This window comes from Elephantulus edwardii, unplaced genomic scaffold (assembly GCF_000299155.1).
Source record: "Elephantulus edwardii isolate Elephantulus edwardi_28Jun2011 unplaced genomic scaffold, EleEdw1.0 scaffold00086, whole genome shotgun sequence".
NCBI lineage: Eukaryota > Metazoa > Chordata > Mammalia > Macroscelidea > Macroscelididae > Elephantulus > Elephantulus edwardii.
The window spans coordinates 634,730-649,255 of NW_006399836.1; the positions used below are offsets into that span (position 1 = coordinate 634,730).

The 14,526-nt window shown below is 50.0% G+C and overlaps 1 protein-coding gene across 1 annotated transcript in view; it reads right to left on the reverse strand.

Annotated features, from left to right (window-relative positions):
- MPPED1 (metallophosphoesterase domain containing 1) overlaps positions 1 to 14,526 on the reverse strand; it is an 84,262-nt gene that overhangs the window by 24,468 nt on the left and 45,268 nt on the right. The window contains exon 3 of the mRNA XM_006890044.1: positions 7,343 to 7,568. Coding sequence (XP_006890106.1) covers positions 7,343 to 7,568 — 226 coding nt within the window. The remainder of the gene's footprint in view (positions 1 to 7,342; positions 7,569 to 14,526) is intronic.

Here is a 14,526-nt window from a genome sequence, read left to right on the forward strand (position 1 = left end):
TATTTCATTATTTTTTGTGTGTACCGTCAAATCAGGTCTGACTGGTACAGGAAGAGATTTTTCCTCCTTCTCCAGCACAGCACCTGGTGGATTAGAACCGTGCACCTCTGAGAAAAGAGTGTCTTTTAAATTACCAGGTTAGAAGATAAAAGCAAATAAAAATAATCTTACATGTTGTTGTTGTTCTTATGTGTCATCAAGTCAAATCTCATGGCGACCTTACTCACCGTGGCTCTGAACCCTGTCCTGTTCTGAGCCAGTCTCACTGACCTGGACACATCTACCTTCACTACCCTACTTACTTTGTCAATCCATCTCATCCAGGGTCTTCCTCTCCTGTGCTGTCCATCCACCCTTCCAAACATGATGTCCTCCTCCAAGGACCAGTCCCTCCTGGCCACTTGCCCAAAGTATGTGAGAAGGAACTTCAAAATCCTTGCCTCCAAAGAGAAATTTGGTTTCATCCTCTCCAAAACAGACCTGTTTGTGTTCTGGGTAGTCCATGGTATGTTCAAGACTCTTCTCCAGGACCACAATTCGAAGGCATCAATTCTTCTTCTGTCATCCTTCGTCACAGTCCAGCTCTCTGATGCATAGCAAGTAATTATAAAGACCACAACCTGGATCATGTGCACCTTAGTCTCTAGACTTGACATCGTTGCTTCTCAGCACTCTGGAGAGGTCCCCAACAGCAGATTTTCCCAATGCAACTCATCTTTTGATTTCCTGACTGCTGGTGTCAAGAGTGCTGACTGTAAAGCCGAGCAAGCTGTAATTGTTCACAACCTCAGTCTCTTCTCCATCCACCATGGTGCTGCCAATTGGCCCACCGTAGAGAATCTGTCATCTTGACATTGAGCTTCAGCACAAGATAAAAACTAAAGAACACAGGAAGCCTAACAGAAACCTAAGCACAATGACAATGACAACAAATAAAAAAGGAGCAACCTGTACTATTATGCAACCAAAACTCTTAGGGGAAAAGTCAAGTCCGACAGCATGTTGCTTCAGAAGTTCTCAAAGCAAACGACGCCGAAGTCCTTGTGCACAGACAGGCAAAGCCTTCGTGAAAAACTACAAAATGCAGCTTGGCTGAGCAGGGCTGGCACTGACTCCCAGATGGGCAGAATGAGCTACCGTGAGGAGAACAGATCACAACACAAAACAAGCAACCAAATACAGTTTCATCACTATGTTCATTAAAATCTTGATGAGATTTGGGGGGAAATTAACGAAGTAAATCTAAAGTTTGGAAGAATAACGACGCAGTATTAGCTGAGGAAATCCGAAAAGGGAGGAAGGAGGGGTTTTATAGCATCGTATGCTGAAACAACACGGAACTATAAAATGACATGTAGAGACAGAGGGTGGGCAATGACAGGGCCTATAAAGTGAACGGTAATACACAGGATTTCATTGTAAAAGAAAGAAATCATCACAAAGCCATTTGGAAGAAGTAGATTATTCTCTAATGAATCAGGAAAAAAATGAGCCATTAACTTTGATTCTTCTATCTTCTTCTATTATTGTTATAAGGTACCATCAAGTCAGCCTCGATCGTCACAAGTAAAAGACCGCCACTTTAGTAGTGTCTGGCTGCTGACTGAAAGGTTGATAGTTCAAATCCACCAGTAGCTCTGAAAGAGAATGACGGGTACTCCCCCCTCGTAAAGCTTTACAGGCCTGCAGACCTGAGGAAGGGCAGCTGTGAGGAAGGGTAGCTGTGGGTCGGCACCAACTTACAGCAAAAACTCATAAACCCACTCTCATAAAAACTCATAAAACCGCTAACTACTTACAATGAGCTGACTGAAACTTACAGCGACCCTGGTGAGGAGTTGCACTGCCAACCCAAAGGCACACGGTTCAGATCCACCAGCTGCTCCCTGGAGAAACCACTCTCACAGGCAATCTCCTCCCATGCAACGTACAGCCTCTCCTAAAAACTGCTGGAAGGACGGCTCTGAGTCGGTTCCGACTTCACAGCACACAACAACAACAACAAAGCAGGAGAGAGCAGAACTGCACCCAAAGGGCTTCCAAAGCTGTACCTTTTTATGTGTTTGTGTGTACACACACACACACACACACACACACACACGTTTATTTACAAAGTTCATATACACTGTTTTTCACATCAGATCTTTACCATTTGCTTCCCCGACCTCACCCTCCACCCACATCAGATTGTGGGACCCTATAATTAACCAGCCCCCACCCAAAGTTGTAAATCTTTATGAAAGCAGCCTGTCCCGTTTTTCTGCCACAGAGTGACTCGTGGATTCAAACCCTTGATCTTTTAGTTAGCAGCCCAGCACCTTAGCCACTGTGCCACTAGGGTTCAAAACCTAAAATAATCAAGGTCCCTGCAGTCAAGTAGACTCCCACTCATAGCAATGCTTTGGGATGCAGCAGAACACCCCCACAGGGCTCCTGAGACCATAAATCCTAACTGCCATCTTTCCTCCTGCAGGGTGGTTTGTGGGTTCAAACTGGCCCCCTTCCAGTTAGCAGTGCAATGCTTAGCCCACTGCGCCACCAGAGCGCCTAAAAATCCAGAAGGAGTGTGTTATGGATCTCAAGATGAGGATATGTCTTTGCATAAAAGTGGAAGGCAAGATCACAAAGATACGGAGGAGAAATTCCCCTATTTAAGAATTTAAAACTCTCCAATCAGGAGCAAGCTCTGGTGGCGTCGTGGTAAGGAACTGCACTGCCAGCACAAAGGTACATGGTTTGAACCCACCAGCTGCTTCACAGGAGAAGGATGGGCAGTCTCCAGCGGTGTGACTTTCGGCATCGGAAAACCCACTGCAGGGTCAGCTGTGGGTCAGTTCTGACTCAGTGGTGCACACCACCACTAATTAGGAGGAAGAAAAAAGTCTTGGAAGGAAAAAGCAAGAAACTATAAAGGCATCCTAGCAGCAACTCTGGCAACAGTTCACATTGTTTTTACATGAAATGCTCCTAAACTAACTTTTAAAAATACTAATTCCCCAAGAAGAAAAATGGCCAGCAGGCATAAACAAATAATTTACAAATGGAGGAAAAACAAATGTCCAACTGAGAAAGTACTGAACATCACCAGTAACCAGGGAATTGAAATGAAAACAGGAAGATATCGCTGTCAACCATGGCTAGTGGCCAGGAACACTCAACCTCCTGGCAAAACTGTTACAGGACTGAGGCTGAACACACAGCTGATAGGCCAGTGATCCCACCCCTGGGTGTGTACTCAACAGAGCTGCCCATTAAAAGACAGTAAGAGAGTTCACAGTAGCAATTGTAGCAGCAACATTGTAACAACCACAAAAACAAGCTGTGCTCTATTCATACAATGAAGGATAGAGACCGTGGGGAGTCAGTCTCTCCATCCAGAGAAGCTGGAATAGCAGTTACTCTGGGCTGGGGGACAGTGGAGGGGGAGGGACAGAATAGATAACCCCGGGGGTACGCACAGTTGCCCATACTCAGCTGCAAACCCAAAGGATGACAGTTTGAATCTAGGAAATCAAACACTGAAAATGCAGTGCTCCTCTGACAGGGGTGGGGTCATGGTGAGTGCCAGTCAGTGGAAAGATACACTGTGTGCATGTAACCAAAATTAACAAACTAACTGGACACCAACAGCACTGAATGAATGACTTTCAGGAGCACTGAATTGCCTGAGAGCTTGTGCCACAGAGGACTGGAGAATTCCTTAGCAGAAAGGACAGAAAGCACTCAGCACTGGAGGTTGGGACAGTGGTTATCCTGGGCTGGGGGACAGTATTCGGGGTGGGCGGGGGTGGGGGTGGGGAAGCCTTCCAGGGTGTGGATCACGTTAGATCTCGCTCCATGACAATTCACGGATATGCACTCTGTCAGTGTATACATTTCAGTATATTTTAATAAAACAAACACCAGGGTGTGAGAGGGTGGGGGGCAAAGAGATGCTATTTTCAGCCATTAAACTGTCACATCTTTTTGAATGATATTTCTCCATGCTTAGGAAATGCTCATAGCAAAAAATATTACATTTTCAAAACAAGATGGAAAACTTCACATGTGTTGCAAGCCTGAGCTTAGCGCTAAGACAGGTGAGTGGATACAAAGAGCAACAGCTAGGATGATGGCTGACCCAAGAGGACAGAGAGGACAGGCAGATGAACACAGATGCACAGATGATCGCTGGACTGGAAAGCAATGATGGAAAGGTAAAAAGAAACAATGAGTGAATGGTAGAGGGGTAACAGACAGGTGTGTAGGTAGGTAGATAGAAAGACAGACAGGTGCATAACAGCAAAAGAGAGAACCAGGAACAGATAGAATGAAAGGGGCGGGGGGAAGATACAGGAAAATACCAACTATTGGGTCATCCCTGATTGTTGGGTTACAGGTAACATTTTTCTGGAACTCAAAATTAAAGTGGCTTATGGGAACGGAGACCGTGTTATCGAGCACCTACTGTGTGCCAACCTTGCTGCTGAAAGTGAGGAGGACTTGAAGCACTTGCTGCAGAAGATCAAGGAATGCAGCCTTCGATATGGATTCCATCTCAATGTCAAGAAAACAAAAATCTGCACCCCTGAACCGATAGGCAACATCATGATAGAGAAAAGATTGAAACTGTCAACAACTTCAACTTACTTGGATCCACAGTCAATACACTTGGTATTGGCAGTCAGATCAGGAGACGTAGTGCACTGGGAAAGTATGCAGTCAAGGACGTCTCCAAAATGAGGAGCAACAATGTCAGTCTGAGGACTAAAGTGCACCTGTTTCAGACCTGTTCCAGTATTTTCAATCACTTGACATGCTTCTGAGAGCTGGACAAAGAATTGATGGCTTTCAGCTGTGGTGTTGGAAGAGAGTATGAAATACGGAGGGATCACCAAAGGAACAAACAGAAATGTCTTGGAGAGGGTGCAGCCAGAGTGAGTGCTCCCTGGAAGCAAAAATTACAAAGCTTCACCTCACATATGCTGCGCATGTTATTAGGAGAGGCTATTCCTCAGACAGCAGCATCATAGTGGGAAAGGTGGAGAGTCAGCGAAAGAGAGGAAGACCCTCAACTGATGTACGGAGACTGAGTGGTGGGCTCTAGTACGTCGAGATGATGATGGTGATGGCACAGGATAGAACAGGTCCCTTGTGATCTGGACTCGACCCAGTGGCACTAACATCAACTGTGTGCAGGCGTTGTGCTAAGCACAGCTCCCGTGTCAGCGTGCGGGCTCATGGTTAAACAGATGGAGGGACAGGCACTCCGGGACACCTGACCCCGATCCCTGCACAACAACCCCGGCGTTTCCCACTGAGCAGCCCGTGGACACAAACCTCACATCTCCCACCCTCTTGAGGCTCCCACCTCCCCGTCCAGTAGGAGACGCAGAAAACACCAGGCAAGACTGTAGAGGCCATCAGTGGACACTGTGAGGTGACCAGGCTGGGGATCACACCCTGGAAGGAAGCCCAGTACTGGCAAAGCCAGTGCAGAACGTCCCCTCCCAAGCAGGATCTCACACCCCTAACCCCAGGCCCCGTGTCAGGGACAGGCCACGGCTCCAGGCCTCTGCACACACGTCACCCTCCCCCTCAAAAAACCGTCCAGCCCCAGGCCAATCACGTCACAGACTCGCCCCAGACATGACGGTGCCACAGGGTCCGCCTGCCACCACACAGAGCAGCAGCGGCCCGTCTCATGCCGTCCTGCCCAGCCCAGTGACCGCGGGCATGTGCTTGTTCACAGGCTGCTGTCCACACGTGGTCAGTGAGCAGGCGTTCCACCTCCCCTGAGACCCCTCTGCAGCTTTCCCTCGCTAAAGTGACCCCGCATCCACCCCCTCCAAGCATCCCCCGTGGACCTCTCCCCGGTGCGTCTGCCAGGAACCTCAGTTCTCCGCGCTCACAGCACTCTGAAGGCCTGTGGGGACCCTGCTCCAGGCAAGTCGCTGGCACCGACTCAGTGGCACTGACAACAGCAGCGTGAACACCACTGTGCCGGGCGCTGTAATCCACAACACACGTGTGACTCGCTTTACAGTGATGGTCCCTGCATCACAGTGGCCTCACCCACACCTCTGCAGTGGGCCCGTCATGGCTAAAGCAGGAGTTCTGCTGCCAGTCACCTGGCTCCGCCCCTTCCTAGCCGTGTGACCTTCAGTTGGGTCCTCCCATCTCAGTGCCTCAGTCTCCTTCTCTGTAAAATGGGGATAAGAATAATGCCCACCATAGGAACAAGCCCTGGTGGTATAAGGCATAAAGTGTCAGGTTGCTAACTGAAAAGTTGACAGTTCGAATCCACCAGCTGCTCCACAGGAGAAAGTTAGGCCATCTCTTCCCATAAAGGTTTGTTGTTGTTGTTAGAAGCTGTCAAGCTGAGTATGACCTACAGTAACCCTATGAGCAACAGACCTGAACTCTGTCCTATCCTGTAATTTTATAACTATCTGTGTTCTATTATTTGCATGGTTTTCAGAAGCCTGCTATTTAAGAAGTGGATGGCCAATCCTGCTTCTTAGTCTGTCTTACTCTGGGAGCGCTGCTGAACCTGTCCCCCATGAGTGACCCTTGTGACATTTGACACACCAGAGGCACAGCTTTCAGCATCACAGCAACCCACCAGTTACCCCAGCGCAGCAAACGGACAGACAAGTGCTGCACTAATTCCTATAAAGACCGACAGCCTCGGAGACCCTTCGCAGGGCCGTCAGGAGTCAGGACCAACTCAACAACAGTGGGCTGGCTCTTGTCTGAGGTCACGTGAGACAAGGAGCCCTGTGGTGCTGTGGTTAAGGCACTTTGCTGTTAATGTAAAGGTCAGTGGTTTGAATCCACCAGCTGCTCCACAGGTGAAAGATGTGGCAGGTAACTTCTGGGGAGGTCGTTGTTGTTGTTAGGTGCTGTGAGGTTGAGTATGACTCACAGCGACCCCATGAACAGCAGATCTGAACCCTGTCCTGTCCTGTGCCGGCCTCATCATCCCTAACGCACATGAGCCCACCGCGGCAGTCACCATGTCCATCACCTCACTGAGGGTCTTCCTCTCTTCTGCTGACCCTCCACCTTTCCAAGCACGATGTCCCTTTCCAAGGAATAGCCTCTCCTGGCAACACGCCCAAAGTAGGAGAGAAGAAGTTTCACCATCCACGTCTACCCTCTCCTGCAAGGACAGAGAGTCAGAATCCACTTACTGACAACAAGCGGGCACAGGAAGCAGTGCAGTGCAGAGACTCGCCTGTCATACCACTTTCCTGCTAGACACGGGGAAACTGAGGCACAGAGAGTGAGAGAACCCTGCCGAGGCTGCCCTGCAGGTGACGCCCCCCCAGGGCTCCTGCTCCGGCCGGCGGCCACTCACCAGGGCGAGCCGTAGATGCGGAAGCCGCGCACGGTCACCTCCGAGTCCTGCAGGTAGATGCAGTTGGTCAGCAGCGACTGCACGTTCTCGTAGCTCTCAGGTTTCAGCTTGGACACGGAAGGGAAGTAGTAGAAGTCCTGTTTGATCAGGTCGGCCATGAACTCCTGGTCGAAGGTCAGCTCGTGGTTGCCAGCGATCACAATCTTATACTCGTAGGGCAGGCTGCCTATGGGGACAGACAGACAGACACACGGCTGGAGGCCCTTCCAGGAGCCACAGGCTGCCTACGGGGACAGACAGACGACACATGGCTGGTGGCCCTTCCACTCAGTCTCCACTCAGAACCCTCAGCTCACTGGAAGCTCAAGGCCAGTCACCATCCCCACAGTCCTTCCTGCCCAAGCCCCTGAGACCAGTGGGAGGGGTGGCAGGGTGAGAACCCCTCAGCTGCAGACACCCCCAGCCAGGCCCCCAAAAGACCATCCCTGGACCTCCAGTCCAAGTCCCACCACGCGGAGGATGGACTCCCTGCACTTTGTGTCTTGACAGGAGCTGCAAGTCTCTTACAGAGTCCAGCCAGAGCCCTGGACAATGCAGAGCCCACACTGGCCCCCACGCCGTGCAGGACAAAAGTCAAGTCCAACGCCAGGAGGACAGTGTGTCAGCACAGCGACGACAGCACAGCTTTCCCCTAATGGCCAGTACAGAACATCCCACGGCTGACCAAGGTCAAGGCAGCCTGTCCCGGGAGAAGTGAAGACAGGATGCTCCTTAGTGACCTGGATGGCGGGTCTCACGTCCTCAGACCATATCGTCAGGAGGGGCCCGTCCATGGAGAAGGACCTTGTGTTGGCAGAGTGGAGGGTCAACCCCAAGGACGAGAACCTTGAGAACATGGATTGACACGATGGGCAACAGTGGGCTCTCTGGGGCAGTGACTGTGAGGTCTGGGCAGTGCCCTGCTCTGTCAGCCACAGGGCGTTCAGGAGTTAGAACCAACTAGCCGGCCCCTGGCAACCCAGCTTTGCTTCTGACTCATAAACCAGTTCGCCACAGCTGGGCCTTCCCTGCTTGCTTTCTGGGGGGCTATGCCGAGCAGGGACCAGACCTCAGCAGGTGCCCTCTAGCAGTCTGTGAGCAGCGGGCCCCTGGGAAGCCGCTGCAGAGTCCACAGTCCCCTCAGACAATAAGTAGCCCCTTGACCCTGTCCCCCATCCACAAAAGAGCCAACTTGATCCAGTCTGGACCCAGGACTCCCCACCTCCCACAGATTCACTGGCAGGCTCCATGAGCCTGGAGAGGATCGTGATGGCCCCCGGACACTGGTCTAAACCAATGGCAATGATGAGGGTCAACCCGGAAGCCCACCCCTTCCTCCAGCCTCTCCCTGTGGGAAGTGGACCAGGTAAGCATGGGGGGGAGGGAGTAAGTGAATGCCCAGCCAGGCTCACAGGTCTCAGGCAGTGCCAGGGACACCAAGGACCACCCCAAAACCTGGTTTCCAGGAAGACTCACTCACTGAGTGTGGAAGAGGCTTGGGCCTGGGAGCAAGGTGAGCAAAGGTGTTCTGGTCCTTACCAACTCACCCACAGTGAATTGTTCACACGTTTTCACCACATCGAGGCTGAAATCCACGTGACTGAGGTGGTGAGTCCTCTGACCACAGCTTATGGGGCAATCTGCCCCTGGAGAGACGTTCAGGACCAAGTGGGCAGAAAAGAACGGCCTGCTGCCCTGACTCGCACCACCCAACATCCATGCTGGGCAAGGACAGGGACCGCTCTGTGCTGACCATTCCCTCCACAGAGACACAGGCACATGGACGGAGGCTCCGATGGTCTGAATTCCCAGACAGCTCTACCACTGACCATGGTACCCCTTCACTTCCTGTGCCTCAACTGTCTCCCGTAGGATGTGGGAACCGTGATCCCTGCCTTGTGAGACCATCTTGGGATTACCAAAGACCCCAAGTGGAAGAGGTACAAGGCCCCTGGAAGTTCAGTCAGCTCAGGTGGAAACAATTCATCCTCCGTAATGACGGATCTCGAGACCTGTAATCTCCATGAGACCAGAAGAAATACATGGTGTCCGGCTACCACTACCGATGGCCAGTATCCAGGGTTCTGGATAGAGCACACAGGAAAATGAAAATCAGAAAAAGGGCCAGGTTTACTGGTCCAGTGAGGAACTGTCCAGCCCTGAGATTATGATCCTGGCATTTAACTCACCAGCAGCACAGCTTTCTGTCACAAAATAGGCACAGTTCTAAGGTGAATAAAGCCAGGAAGGCATTTGATCCTTAGAACTATCCACCAGACAAGGTGAAAAGGGAACATGATATCTCAGAAGGCGAGAGGACAGGAAGATGAGTGGAAACCAGAATCCTAGGCGAGGGTGGGAGGAATGTGGTCACACTCTGGGGACCTCAACTGGGGGTTGGCTGAATGGAGTCACAATCTTCCCTGCAGACTTTCATGCACATCACACTGAAAATTTTCAAAACTACAACTAAAACAACAATGAAAGTGTCAGCTTCCCTAGGGCCAGAAATTGCAAATTAAAAGCCTGCAGGCCAGCCTCATTCACAGGCACAATCTCTCTCTTTAAAAAAAAAACTTCCAGTTTTATTTTTTATAATTCCTTATCTGATTAAATATCTGGGTGCAGATGTCCTATTTCTTTTCAAAACTTTTATTTCTTTTCATAGAATAATTCCTTTACATTATGTTTCATTGGCATACATTGTTTTATATAACCTTTCATTCACATTGTGTTTTATACAATCATTTATCTACATTCTATCTTACTTATTTTCTTTTTCTTAGTTGGTTTGCTGGTGAAGATGGATAGGGGTGAAAGAAACCACAGGGCTGCACAGTCTGCTAGGGGGGTGGGATGGGGGGAGCAAATGGGAAGGATCCGGGCAAAAGGACAAGGTAGTGACGGGCAAGGTCCACCGGTGACTGATTATATAACACATCACGCATGAGAACGCCTGTAGGAAACACCATGTGAATGAAGAAGTGTGTGACACAGGCACTTCTGCAACCTGAACCCACTGTCAGCACCAGAAAAGGGAGTGGTTCCCGATAAAACTCCCTTCATTGTGTTTTCTGGAATAGACACATTTTCATCTTTGATTTCTTTTTTTTTTTAATGTATGTACCATCAAATCAGATCTGCCTGGTGTAGGAGGAGATTGCCCCTCCTTCTCCAGCAGAGCATCTGATGGATTTGAACCCTGTGCCTCTGGGATTGCAGTGCAGCTTCCTGCCCCTAGGCCACCAGAGCTCCCTTGTAGATATGTTTTGTTTTGGGAGTTTTTGTAAATTAATTTTAATGAAAGTTCACAGAGACTTAGGGTTTCCAGTCACTCATTGTTGCACTTTTCTCCCTACCCAACCCCCCCCCAATTCACTTTTCTTGAAAAGAAAGAAAAACACTTTCATTGTTATACAATCCCTCCCCGCAAGTCCACTCCACTATGCAGCCTTCACTCTGGACTTCTGTCATGACAAGAATACCCATTCACAGATCCCTTTTAAACAGTTCTCTCCCTTATCTGTTTCATTGCAATATACATCATTCCTCCCCTCCTTTTCTGTCTTCCCTCAACCCTGATGTCAGTCTCATTTTACAACAGTGGCACCATGCAGTATTTGTCCTTTTGTGACTGAGATATTTCACTCAGCATAATGTCCTCCAGGATCACCCATTTTGTATAATATTTCATGAATTCCTTGTTTTTCAATGCTGCATAGTATTCCATTGTGTGAATATACCACAGCTTCTCTATCCATTCGTTTGTTGATGGGCACTTGGGTAGTTTCCAGGTCTTTGCTATTGCAAACAAAGCCGCAATAAACATGGTGTGCAGCAGATACATTTTTAAGTCATACAGCCGTGGCCCAGTCATGAAGTGTCTAGGCTCAAATGTCCAGCGTTCCCAGTCCCTGTCCGTCCCAACTGTCCCTTACCCAGTCCCCTGCACTCCTGCTGCAGCCTGCCTGGGCCCCACAGCCATGCTCATCTGTGACGTGTCTGTCAAAGTCCGTGGACATCAGAAGGATGAAGCCCTGGCCCCAGCACTGGGCACTTCATGTCGGCCATGAGGATGACTGTCCTCCCCACCACTTCAGCCCAGGGAGCTGACAGGTCTGCACACCTTCCCTGTCCTCTCCTTCACCCAGCCCCATCCCCAGCAGATCCCCGCAGAGCCTGGTCAGGTGAGTCCCTCTAGTAACAGGAGCACTGGACAACAGAGCTCAGGCCGCCTGTGTGGACCCGCATCTAGGCCCACATGGCTGAGCAGGGTCTCAGAGGACACAGCAGTGATAGCTGTGAGCCCAGGACCCCACAATCAGGCCAGCCACCCAGGAAAAGGGGGTGGGGTCTCAAATCTGCACAGACTCTCCAAGCCGGGCTGTAGTGCGTCTGCCCTGCAGCTGACAGGAGGGGCCCTGGTGGTGAAGTGGTTAAAATGCTGGTCTGCAAACATCAGGGGAGAATGCTGTGGCACTCTGCTTCCACAGTGGTTCCTGCACCCAACCACAGCCATGGCCACCAGGGCAATTCCCACTCAGGGCGACCCCCTCCCCACCCCATGCAGTTCCCAAGGAGAAGCTAGCGGATTTGAACTACCAACTTTCCAGGGAGCTGCACAACACACTCCTAACTGTGTCAGCAGAGCTGCCTTTCATAAAGCTCACAGCTTTGGAGGCCTGATGAGCCTCCGTCCTACAGGGCCACCGTGAGGCCGTATCACCCGATGGCACTGGCCTTATCACCAAAGGGAAGTAGCCGAGGAAAGTGAGGCTGAGGTCAGGAGACCTGGCCAGGTCCCAGAACTGGTGGGATAGTGGTGACAAATCCAGCTGGTCCTACTCCCAGGCCATCCATCCACTTAGACCTCAGCAAGGCCACCAGATCAGAATGTCTACCCTCTAACCCCTCCCCGAGCCCCTCCTGGCCCCGCAGTGGAAGGCAGCAAGGGACTGGGGAGGAAGGTTGGCCAGAGACTGGATGCAGCACTCACTCAGGACTTCATTTATCACACCACTGGCTGGAGGCGTCACTTAAGCAAATTAGCACATTACTCTCATGGTGTTTCACTTCTTCCTGCAGATCCCCACTATCCAGAGGAGAGAGGCAGATAAGAAGCTGTCACCCCACCCTTTAATTCCTCCCACCTCTGAGGTTTTCTCGTCCAGGGCACAGGGAATGGGGCAGAGGCTGGGACTTGGTGCATGAGGCCAGGCAGGCCAGGTTGCACAGGTGCTGCCATGACACTCCATCTATTTTCTGGATTCTCCCAAATACATGAGTGCCGCATGGCTTGGGAACAAGGGCATGTCTATCAGGAAGCTCAAAAACGGTCCCGTGCCAGCCCCCTCTGTGCTGGAGGTCTGTCTACAAGTCACCGATTGGGCATCACCTTCACAGATGCTTAAGTATTCCTCTACCCATTTCATACCTGGAAAAAGAGAGGCCTAGAGAGGTTGCCTAAAGTTAAAGAAATTTACCTATCTCCATATCTTTTCAATCTATACTCAAAACAGATTATCCAGGAGGCTGCGCTGTATGAGGAGAAATGTGACATCAGGATTGGAGGTTGACTCATCAACAATCTGTGTTATGCAGATGACACAACCCTCCTTACTGAAATTGAGGAGGACCTGAATCGCTTGCTGCAGAAGGTCACAGACGGCAGCCTTCAATATGGATTGAAGCTCAATATCAAGAAAACAAAGATTCTCACCACTGGGCCAATTGGCAGCAACATGATAGATTGTAAAGAGATTGAGATTGTTGACAGCTTTCGTTTGCTTGGCTCTATAATCAACACTCTTAGTACCAGCAGCAAGGGAATTAAAATATGAATTGCGTTGGGAAAGTCTGCTGTTAGGGACCTCTCCAAAGTACTGAAGAGCAATGATGTCAGTCTGGAGACTAAGGTGCACCTGATACAGGCCATGGTCTTTGCAATCACTTGCTATGCATCAGAGAGCTGGACAATGAATAGGGATGATAGAAGGACAATTGATGCCTTGGAGCTGTGGAGCGGGAGAAGAGTACTGAATACACCATGGACTGCTAGGAGAACAAACAAGTTCGTTCTGGAGAGGGTGAAGCCAGGCTGCTCCTTGGAGGCAAGGATTCTGGGGCTTCGTCTGACATACTTTGGACATGTTGCAAGGAGGGGACCAGTCCCTGGAGAGGGACATCATGCTTGGGAGGGTGGAGGGACAGTGCAGAAGAGGAAGACCCTCGATGAGATGGATTGATTCAGTCACTAGGATAATGGGGGTAGGTGTGTCGGAGACAGTGAGATTGGCCCAGGACAGAGCAGGGTTTAGGGCTGTTGTACGTTGGGTCACTGTGAGTCACAGGCGACTCGACGGCACGTAACAACAACAACAAAGCAGTTAATAACTACAAAGGACAGTGGGCATGTGAGACCCTGGTGATTACTTGGCATCATCATCCCCATCCTGGCTTAGTGCTCTGTTCCTTCATGCTGTGTGCCTCTCAGTAGACGGATAGGTGGATGGACAAGTGGCCAAATAAATAAACAGGGAGATGGCTGTTAGATGGGCAGATAAATGGAAAGGTGAGTAATTGGACAGATAGGAGATAGGGAGATGGATGGATGGATGGATGGATGGATGGATGGATAAATCACAAGACATCTGACAGGTAGATGAATGAATCAGTGGATAAGTAGATGACTGGACAGACAGAAATACGTATGAATGGATGGATGGATAACATGAGCAAATAGATGAACAGATGATAGACGGATGATGGATGGGTGGATAATGGCTGGCTGGATGATGGACGATGGTGGATGAGTGAGTGTGGATAGATGAGTGGGTGGGTGAGTGGATGAATGTATGCGTAGGCGGTTAATGGACTGATGAATGGACAGACAATGGAAATATGGATAGGTATTTAATAGACAGACAGATACCCAGGTGACAATGGATAGATGGATGCTGAACAGATGAAAGGCCAGCAAATGAATGGGTGAATAGATGGATAATGAAGAGATGGATGGATGATGAATTTATCAGACTAGGTGAGATGAATATAAACTCTTCTGCACAGAGCTAATTATGCCACTCCCTTCTTGTTGTTACCCTGTCCATCCATCATCCATCCATCCATCTACCCATCCACCCATC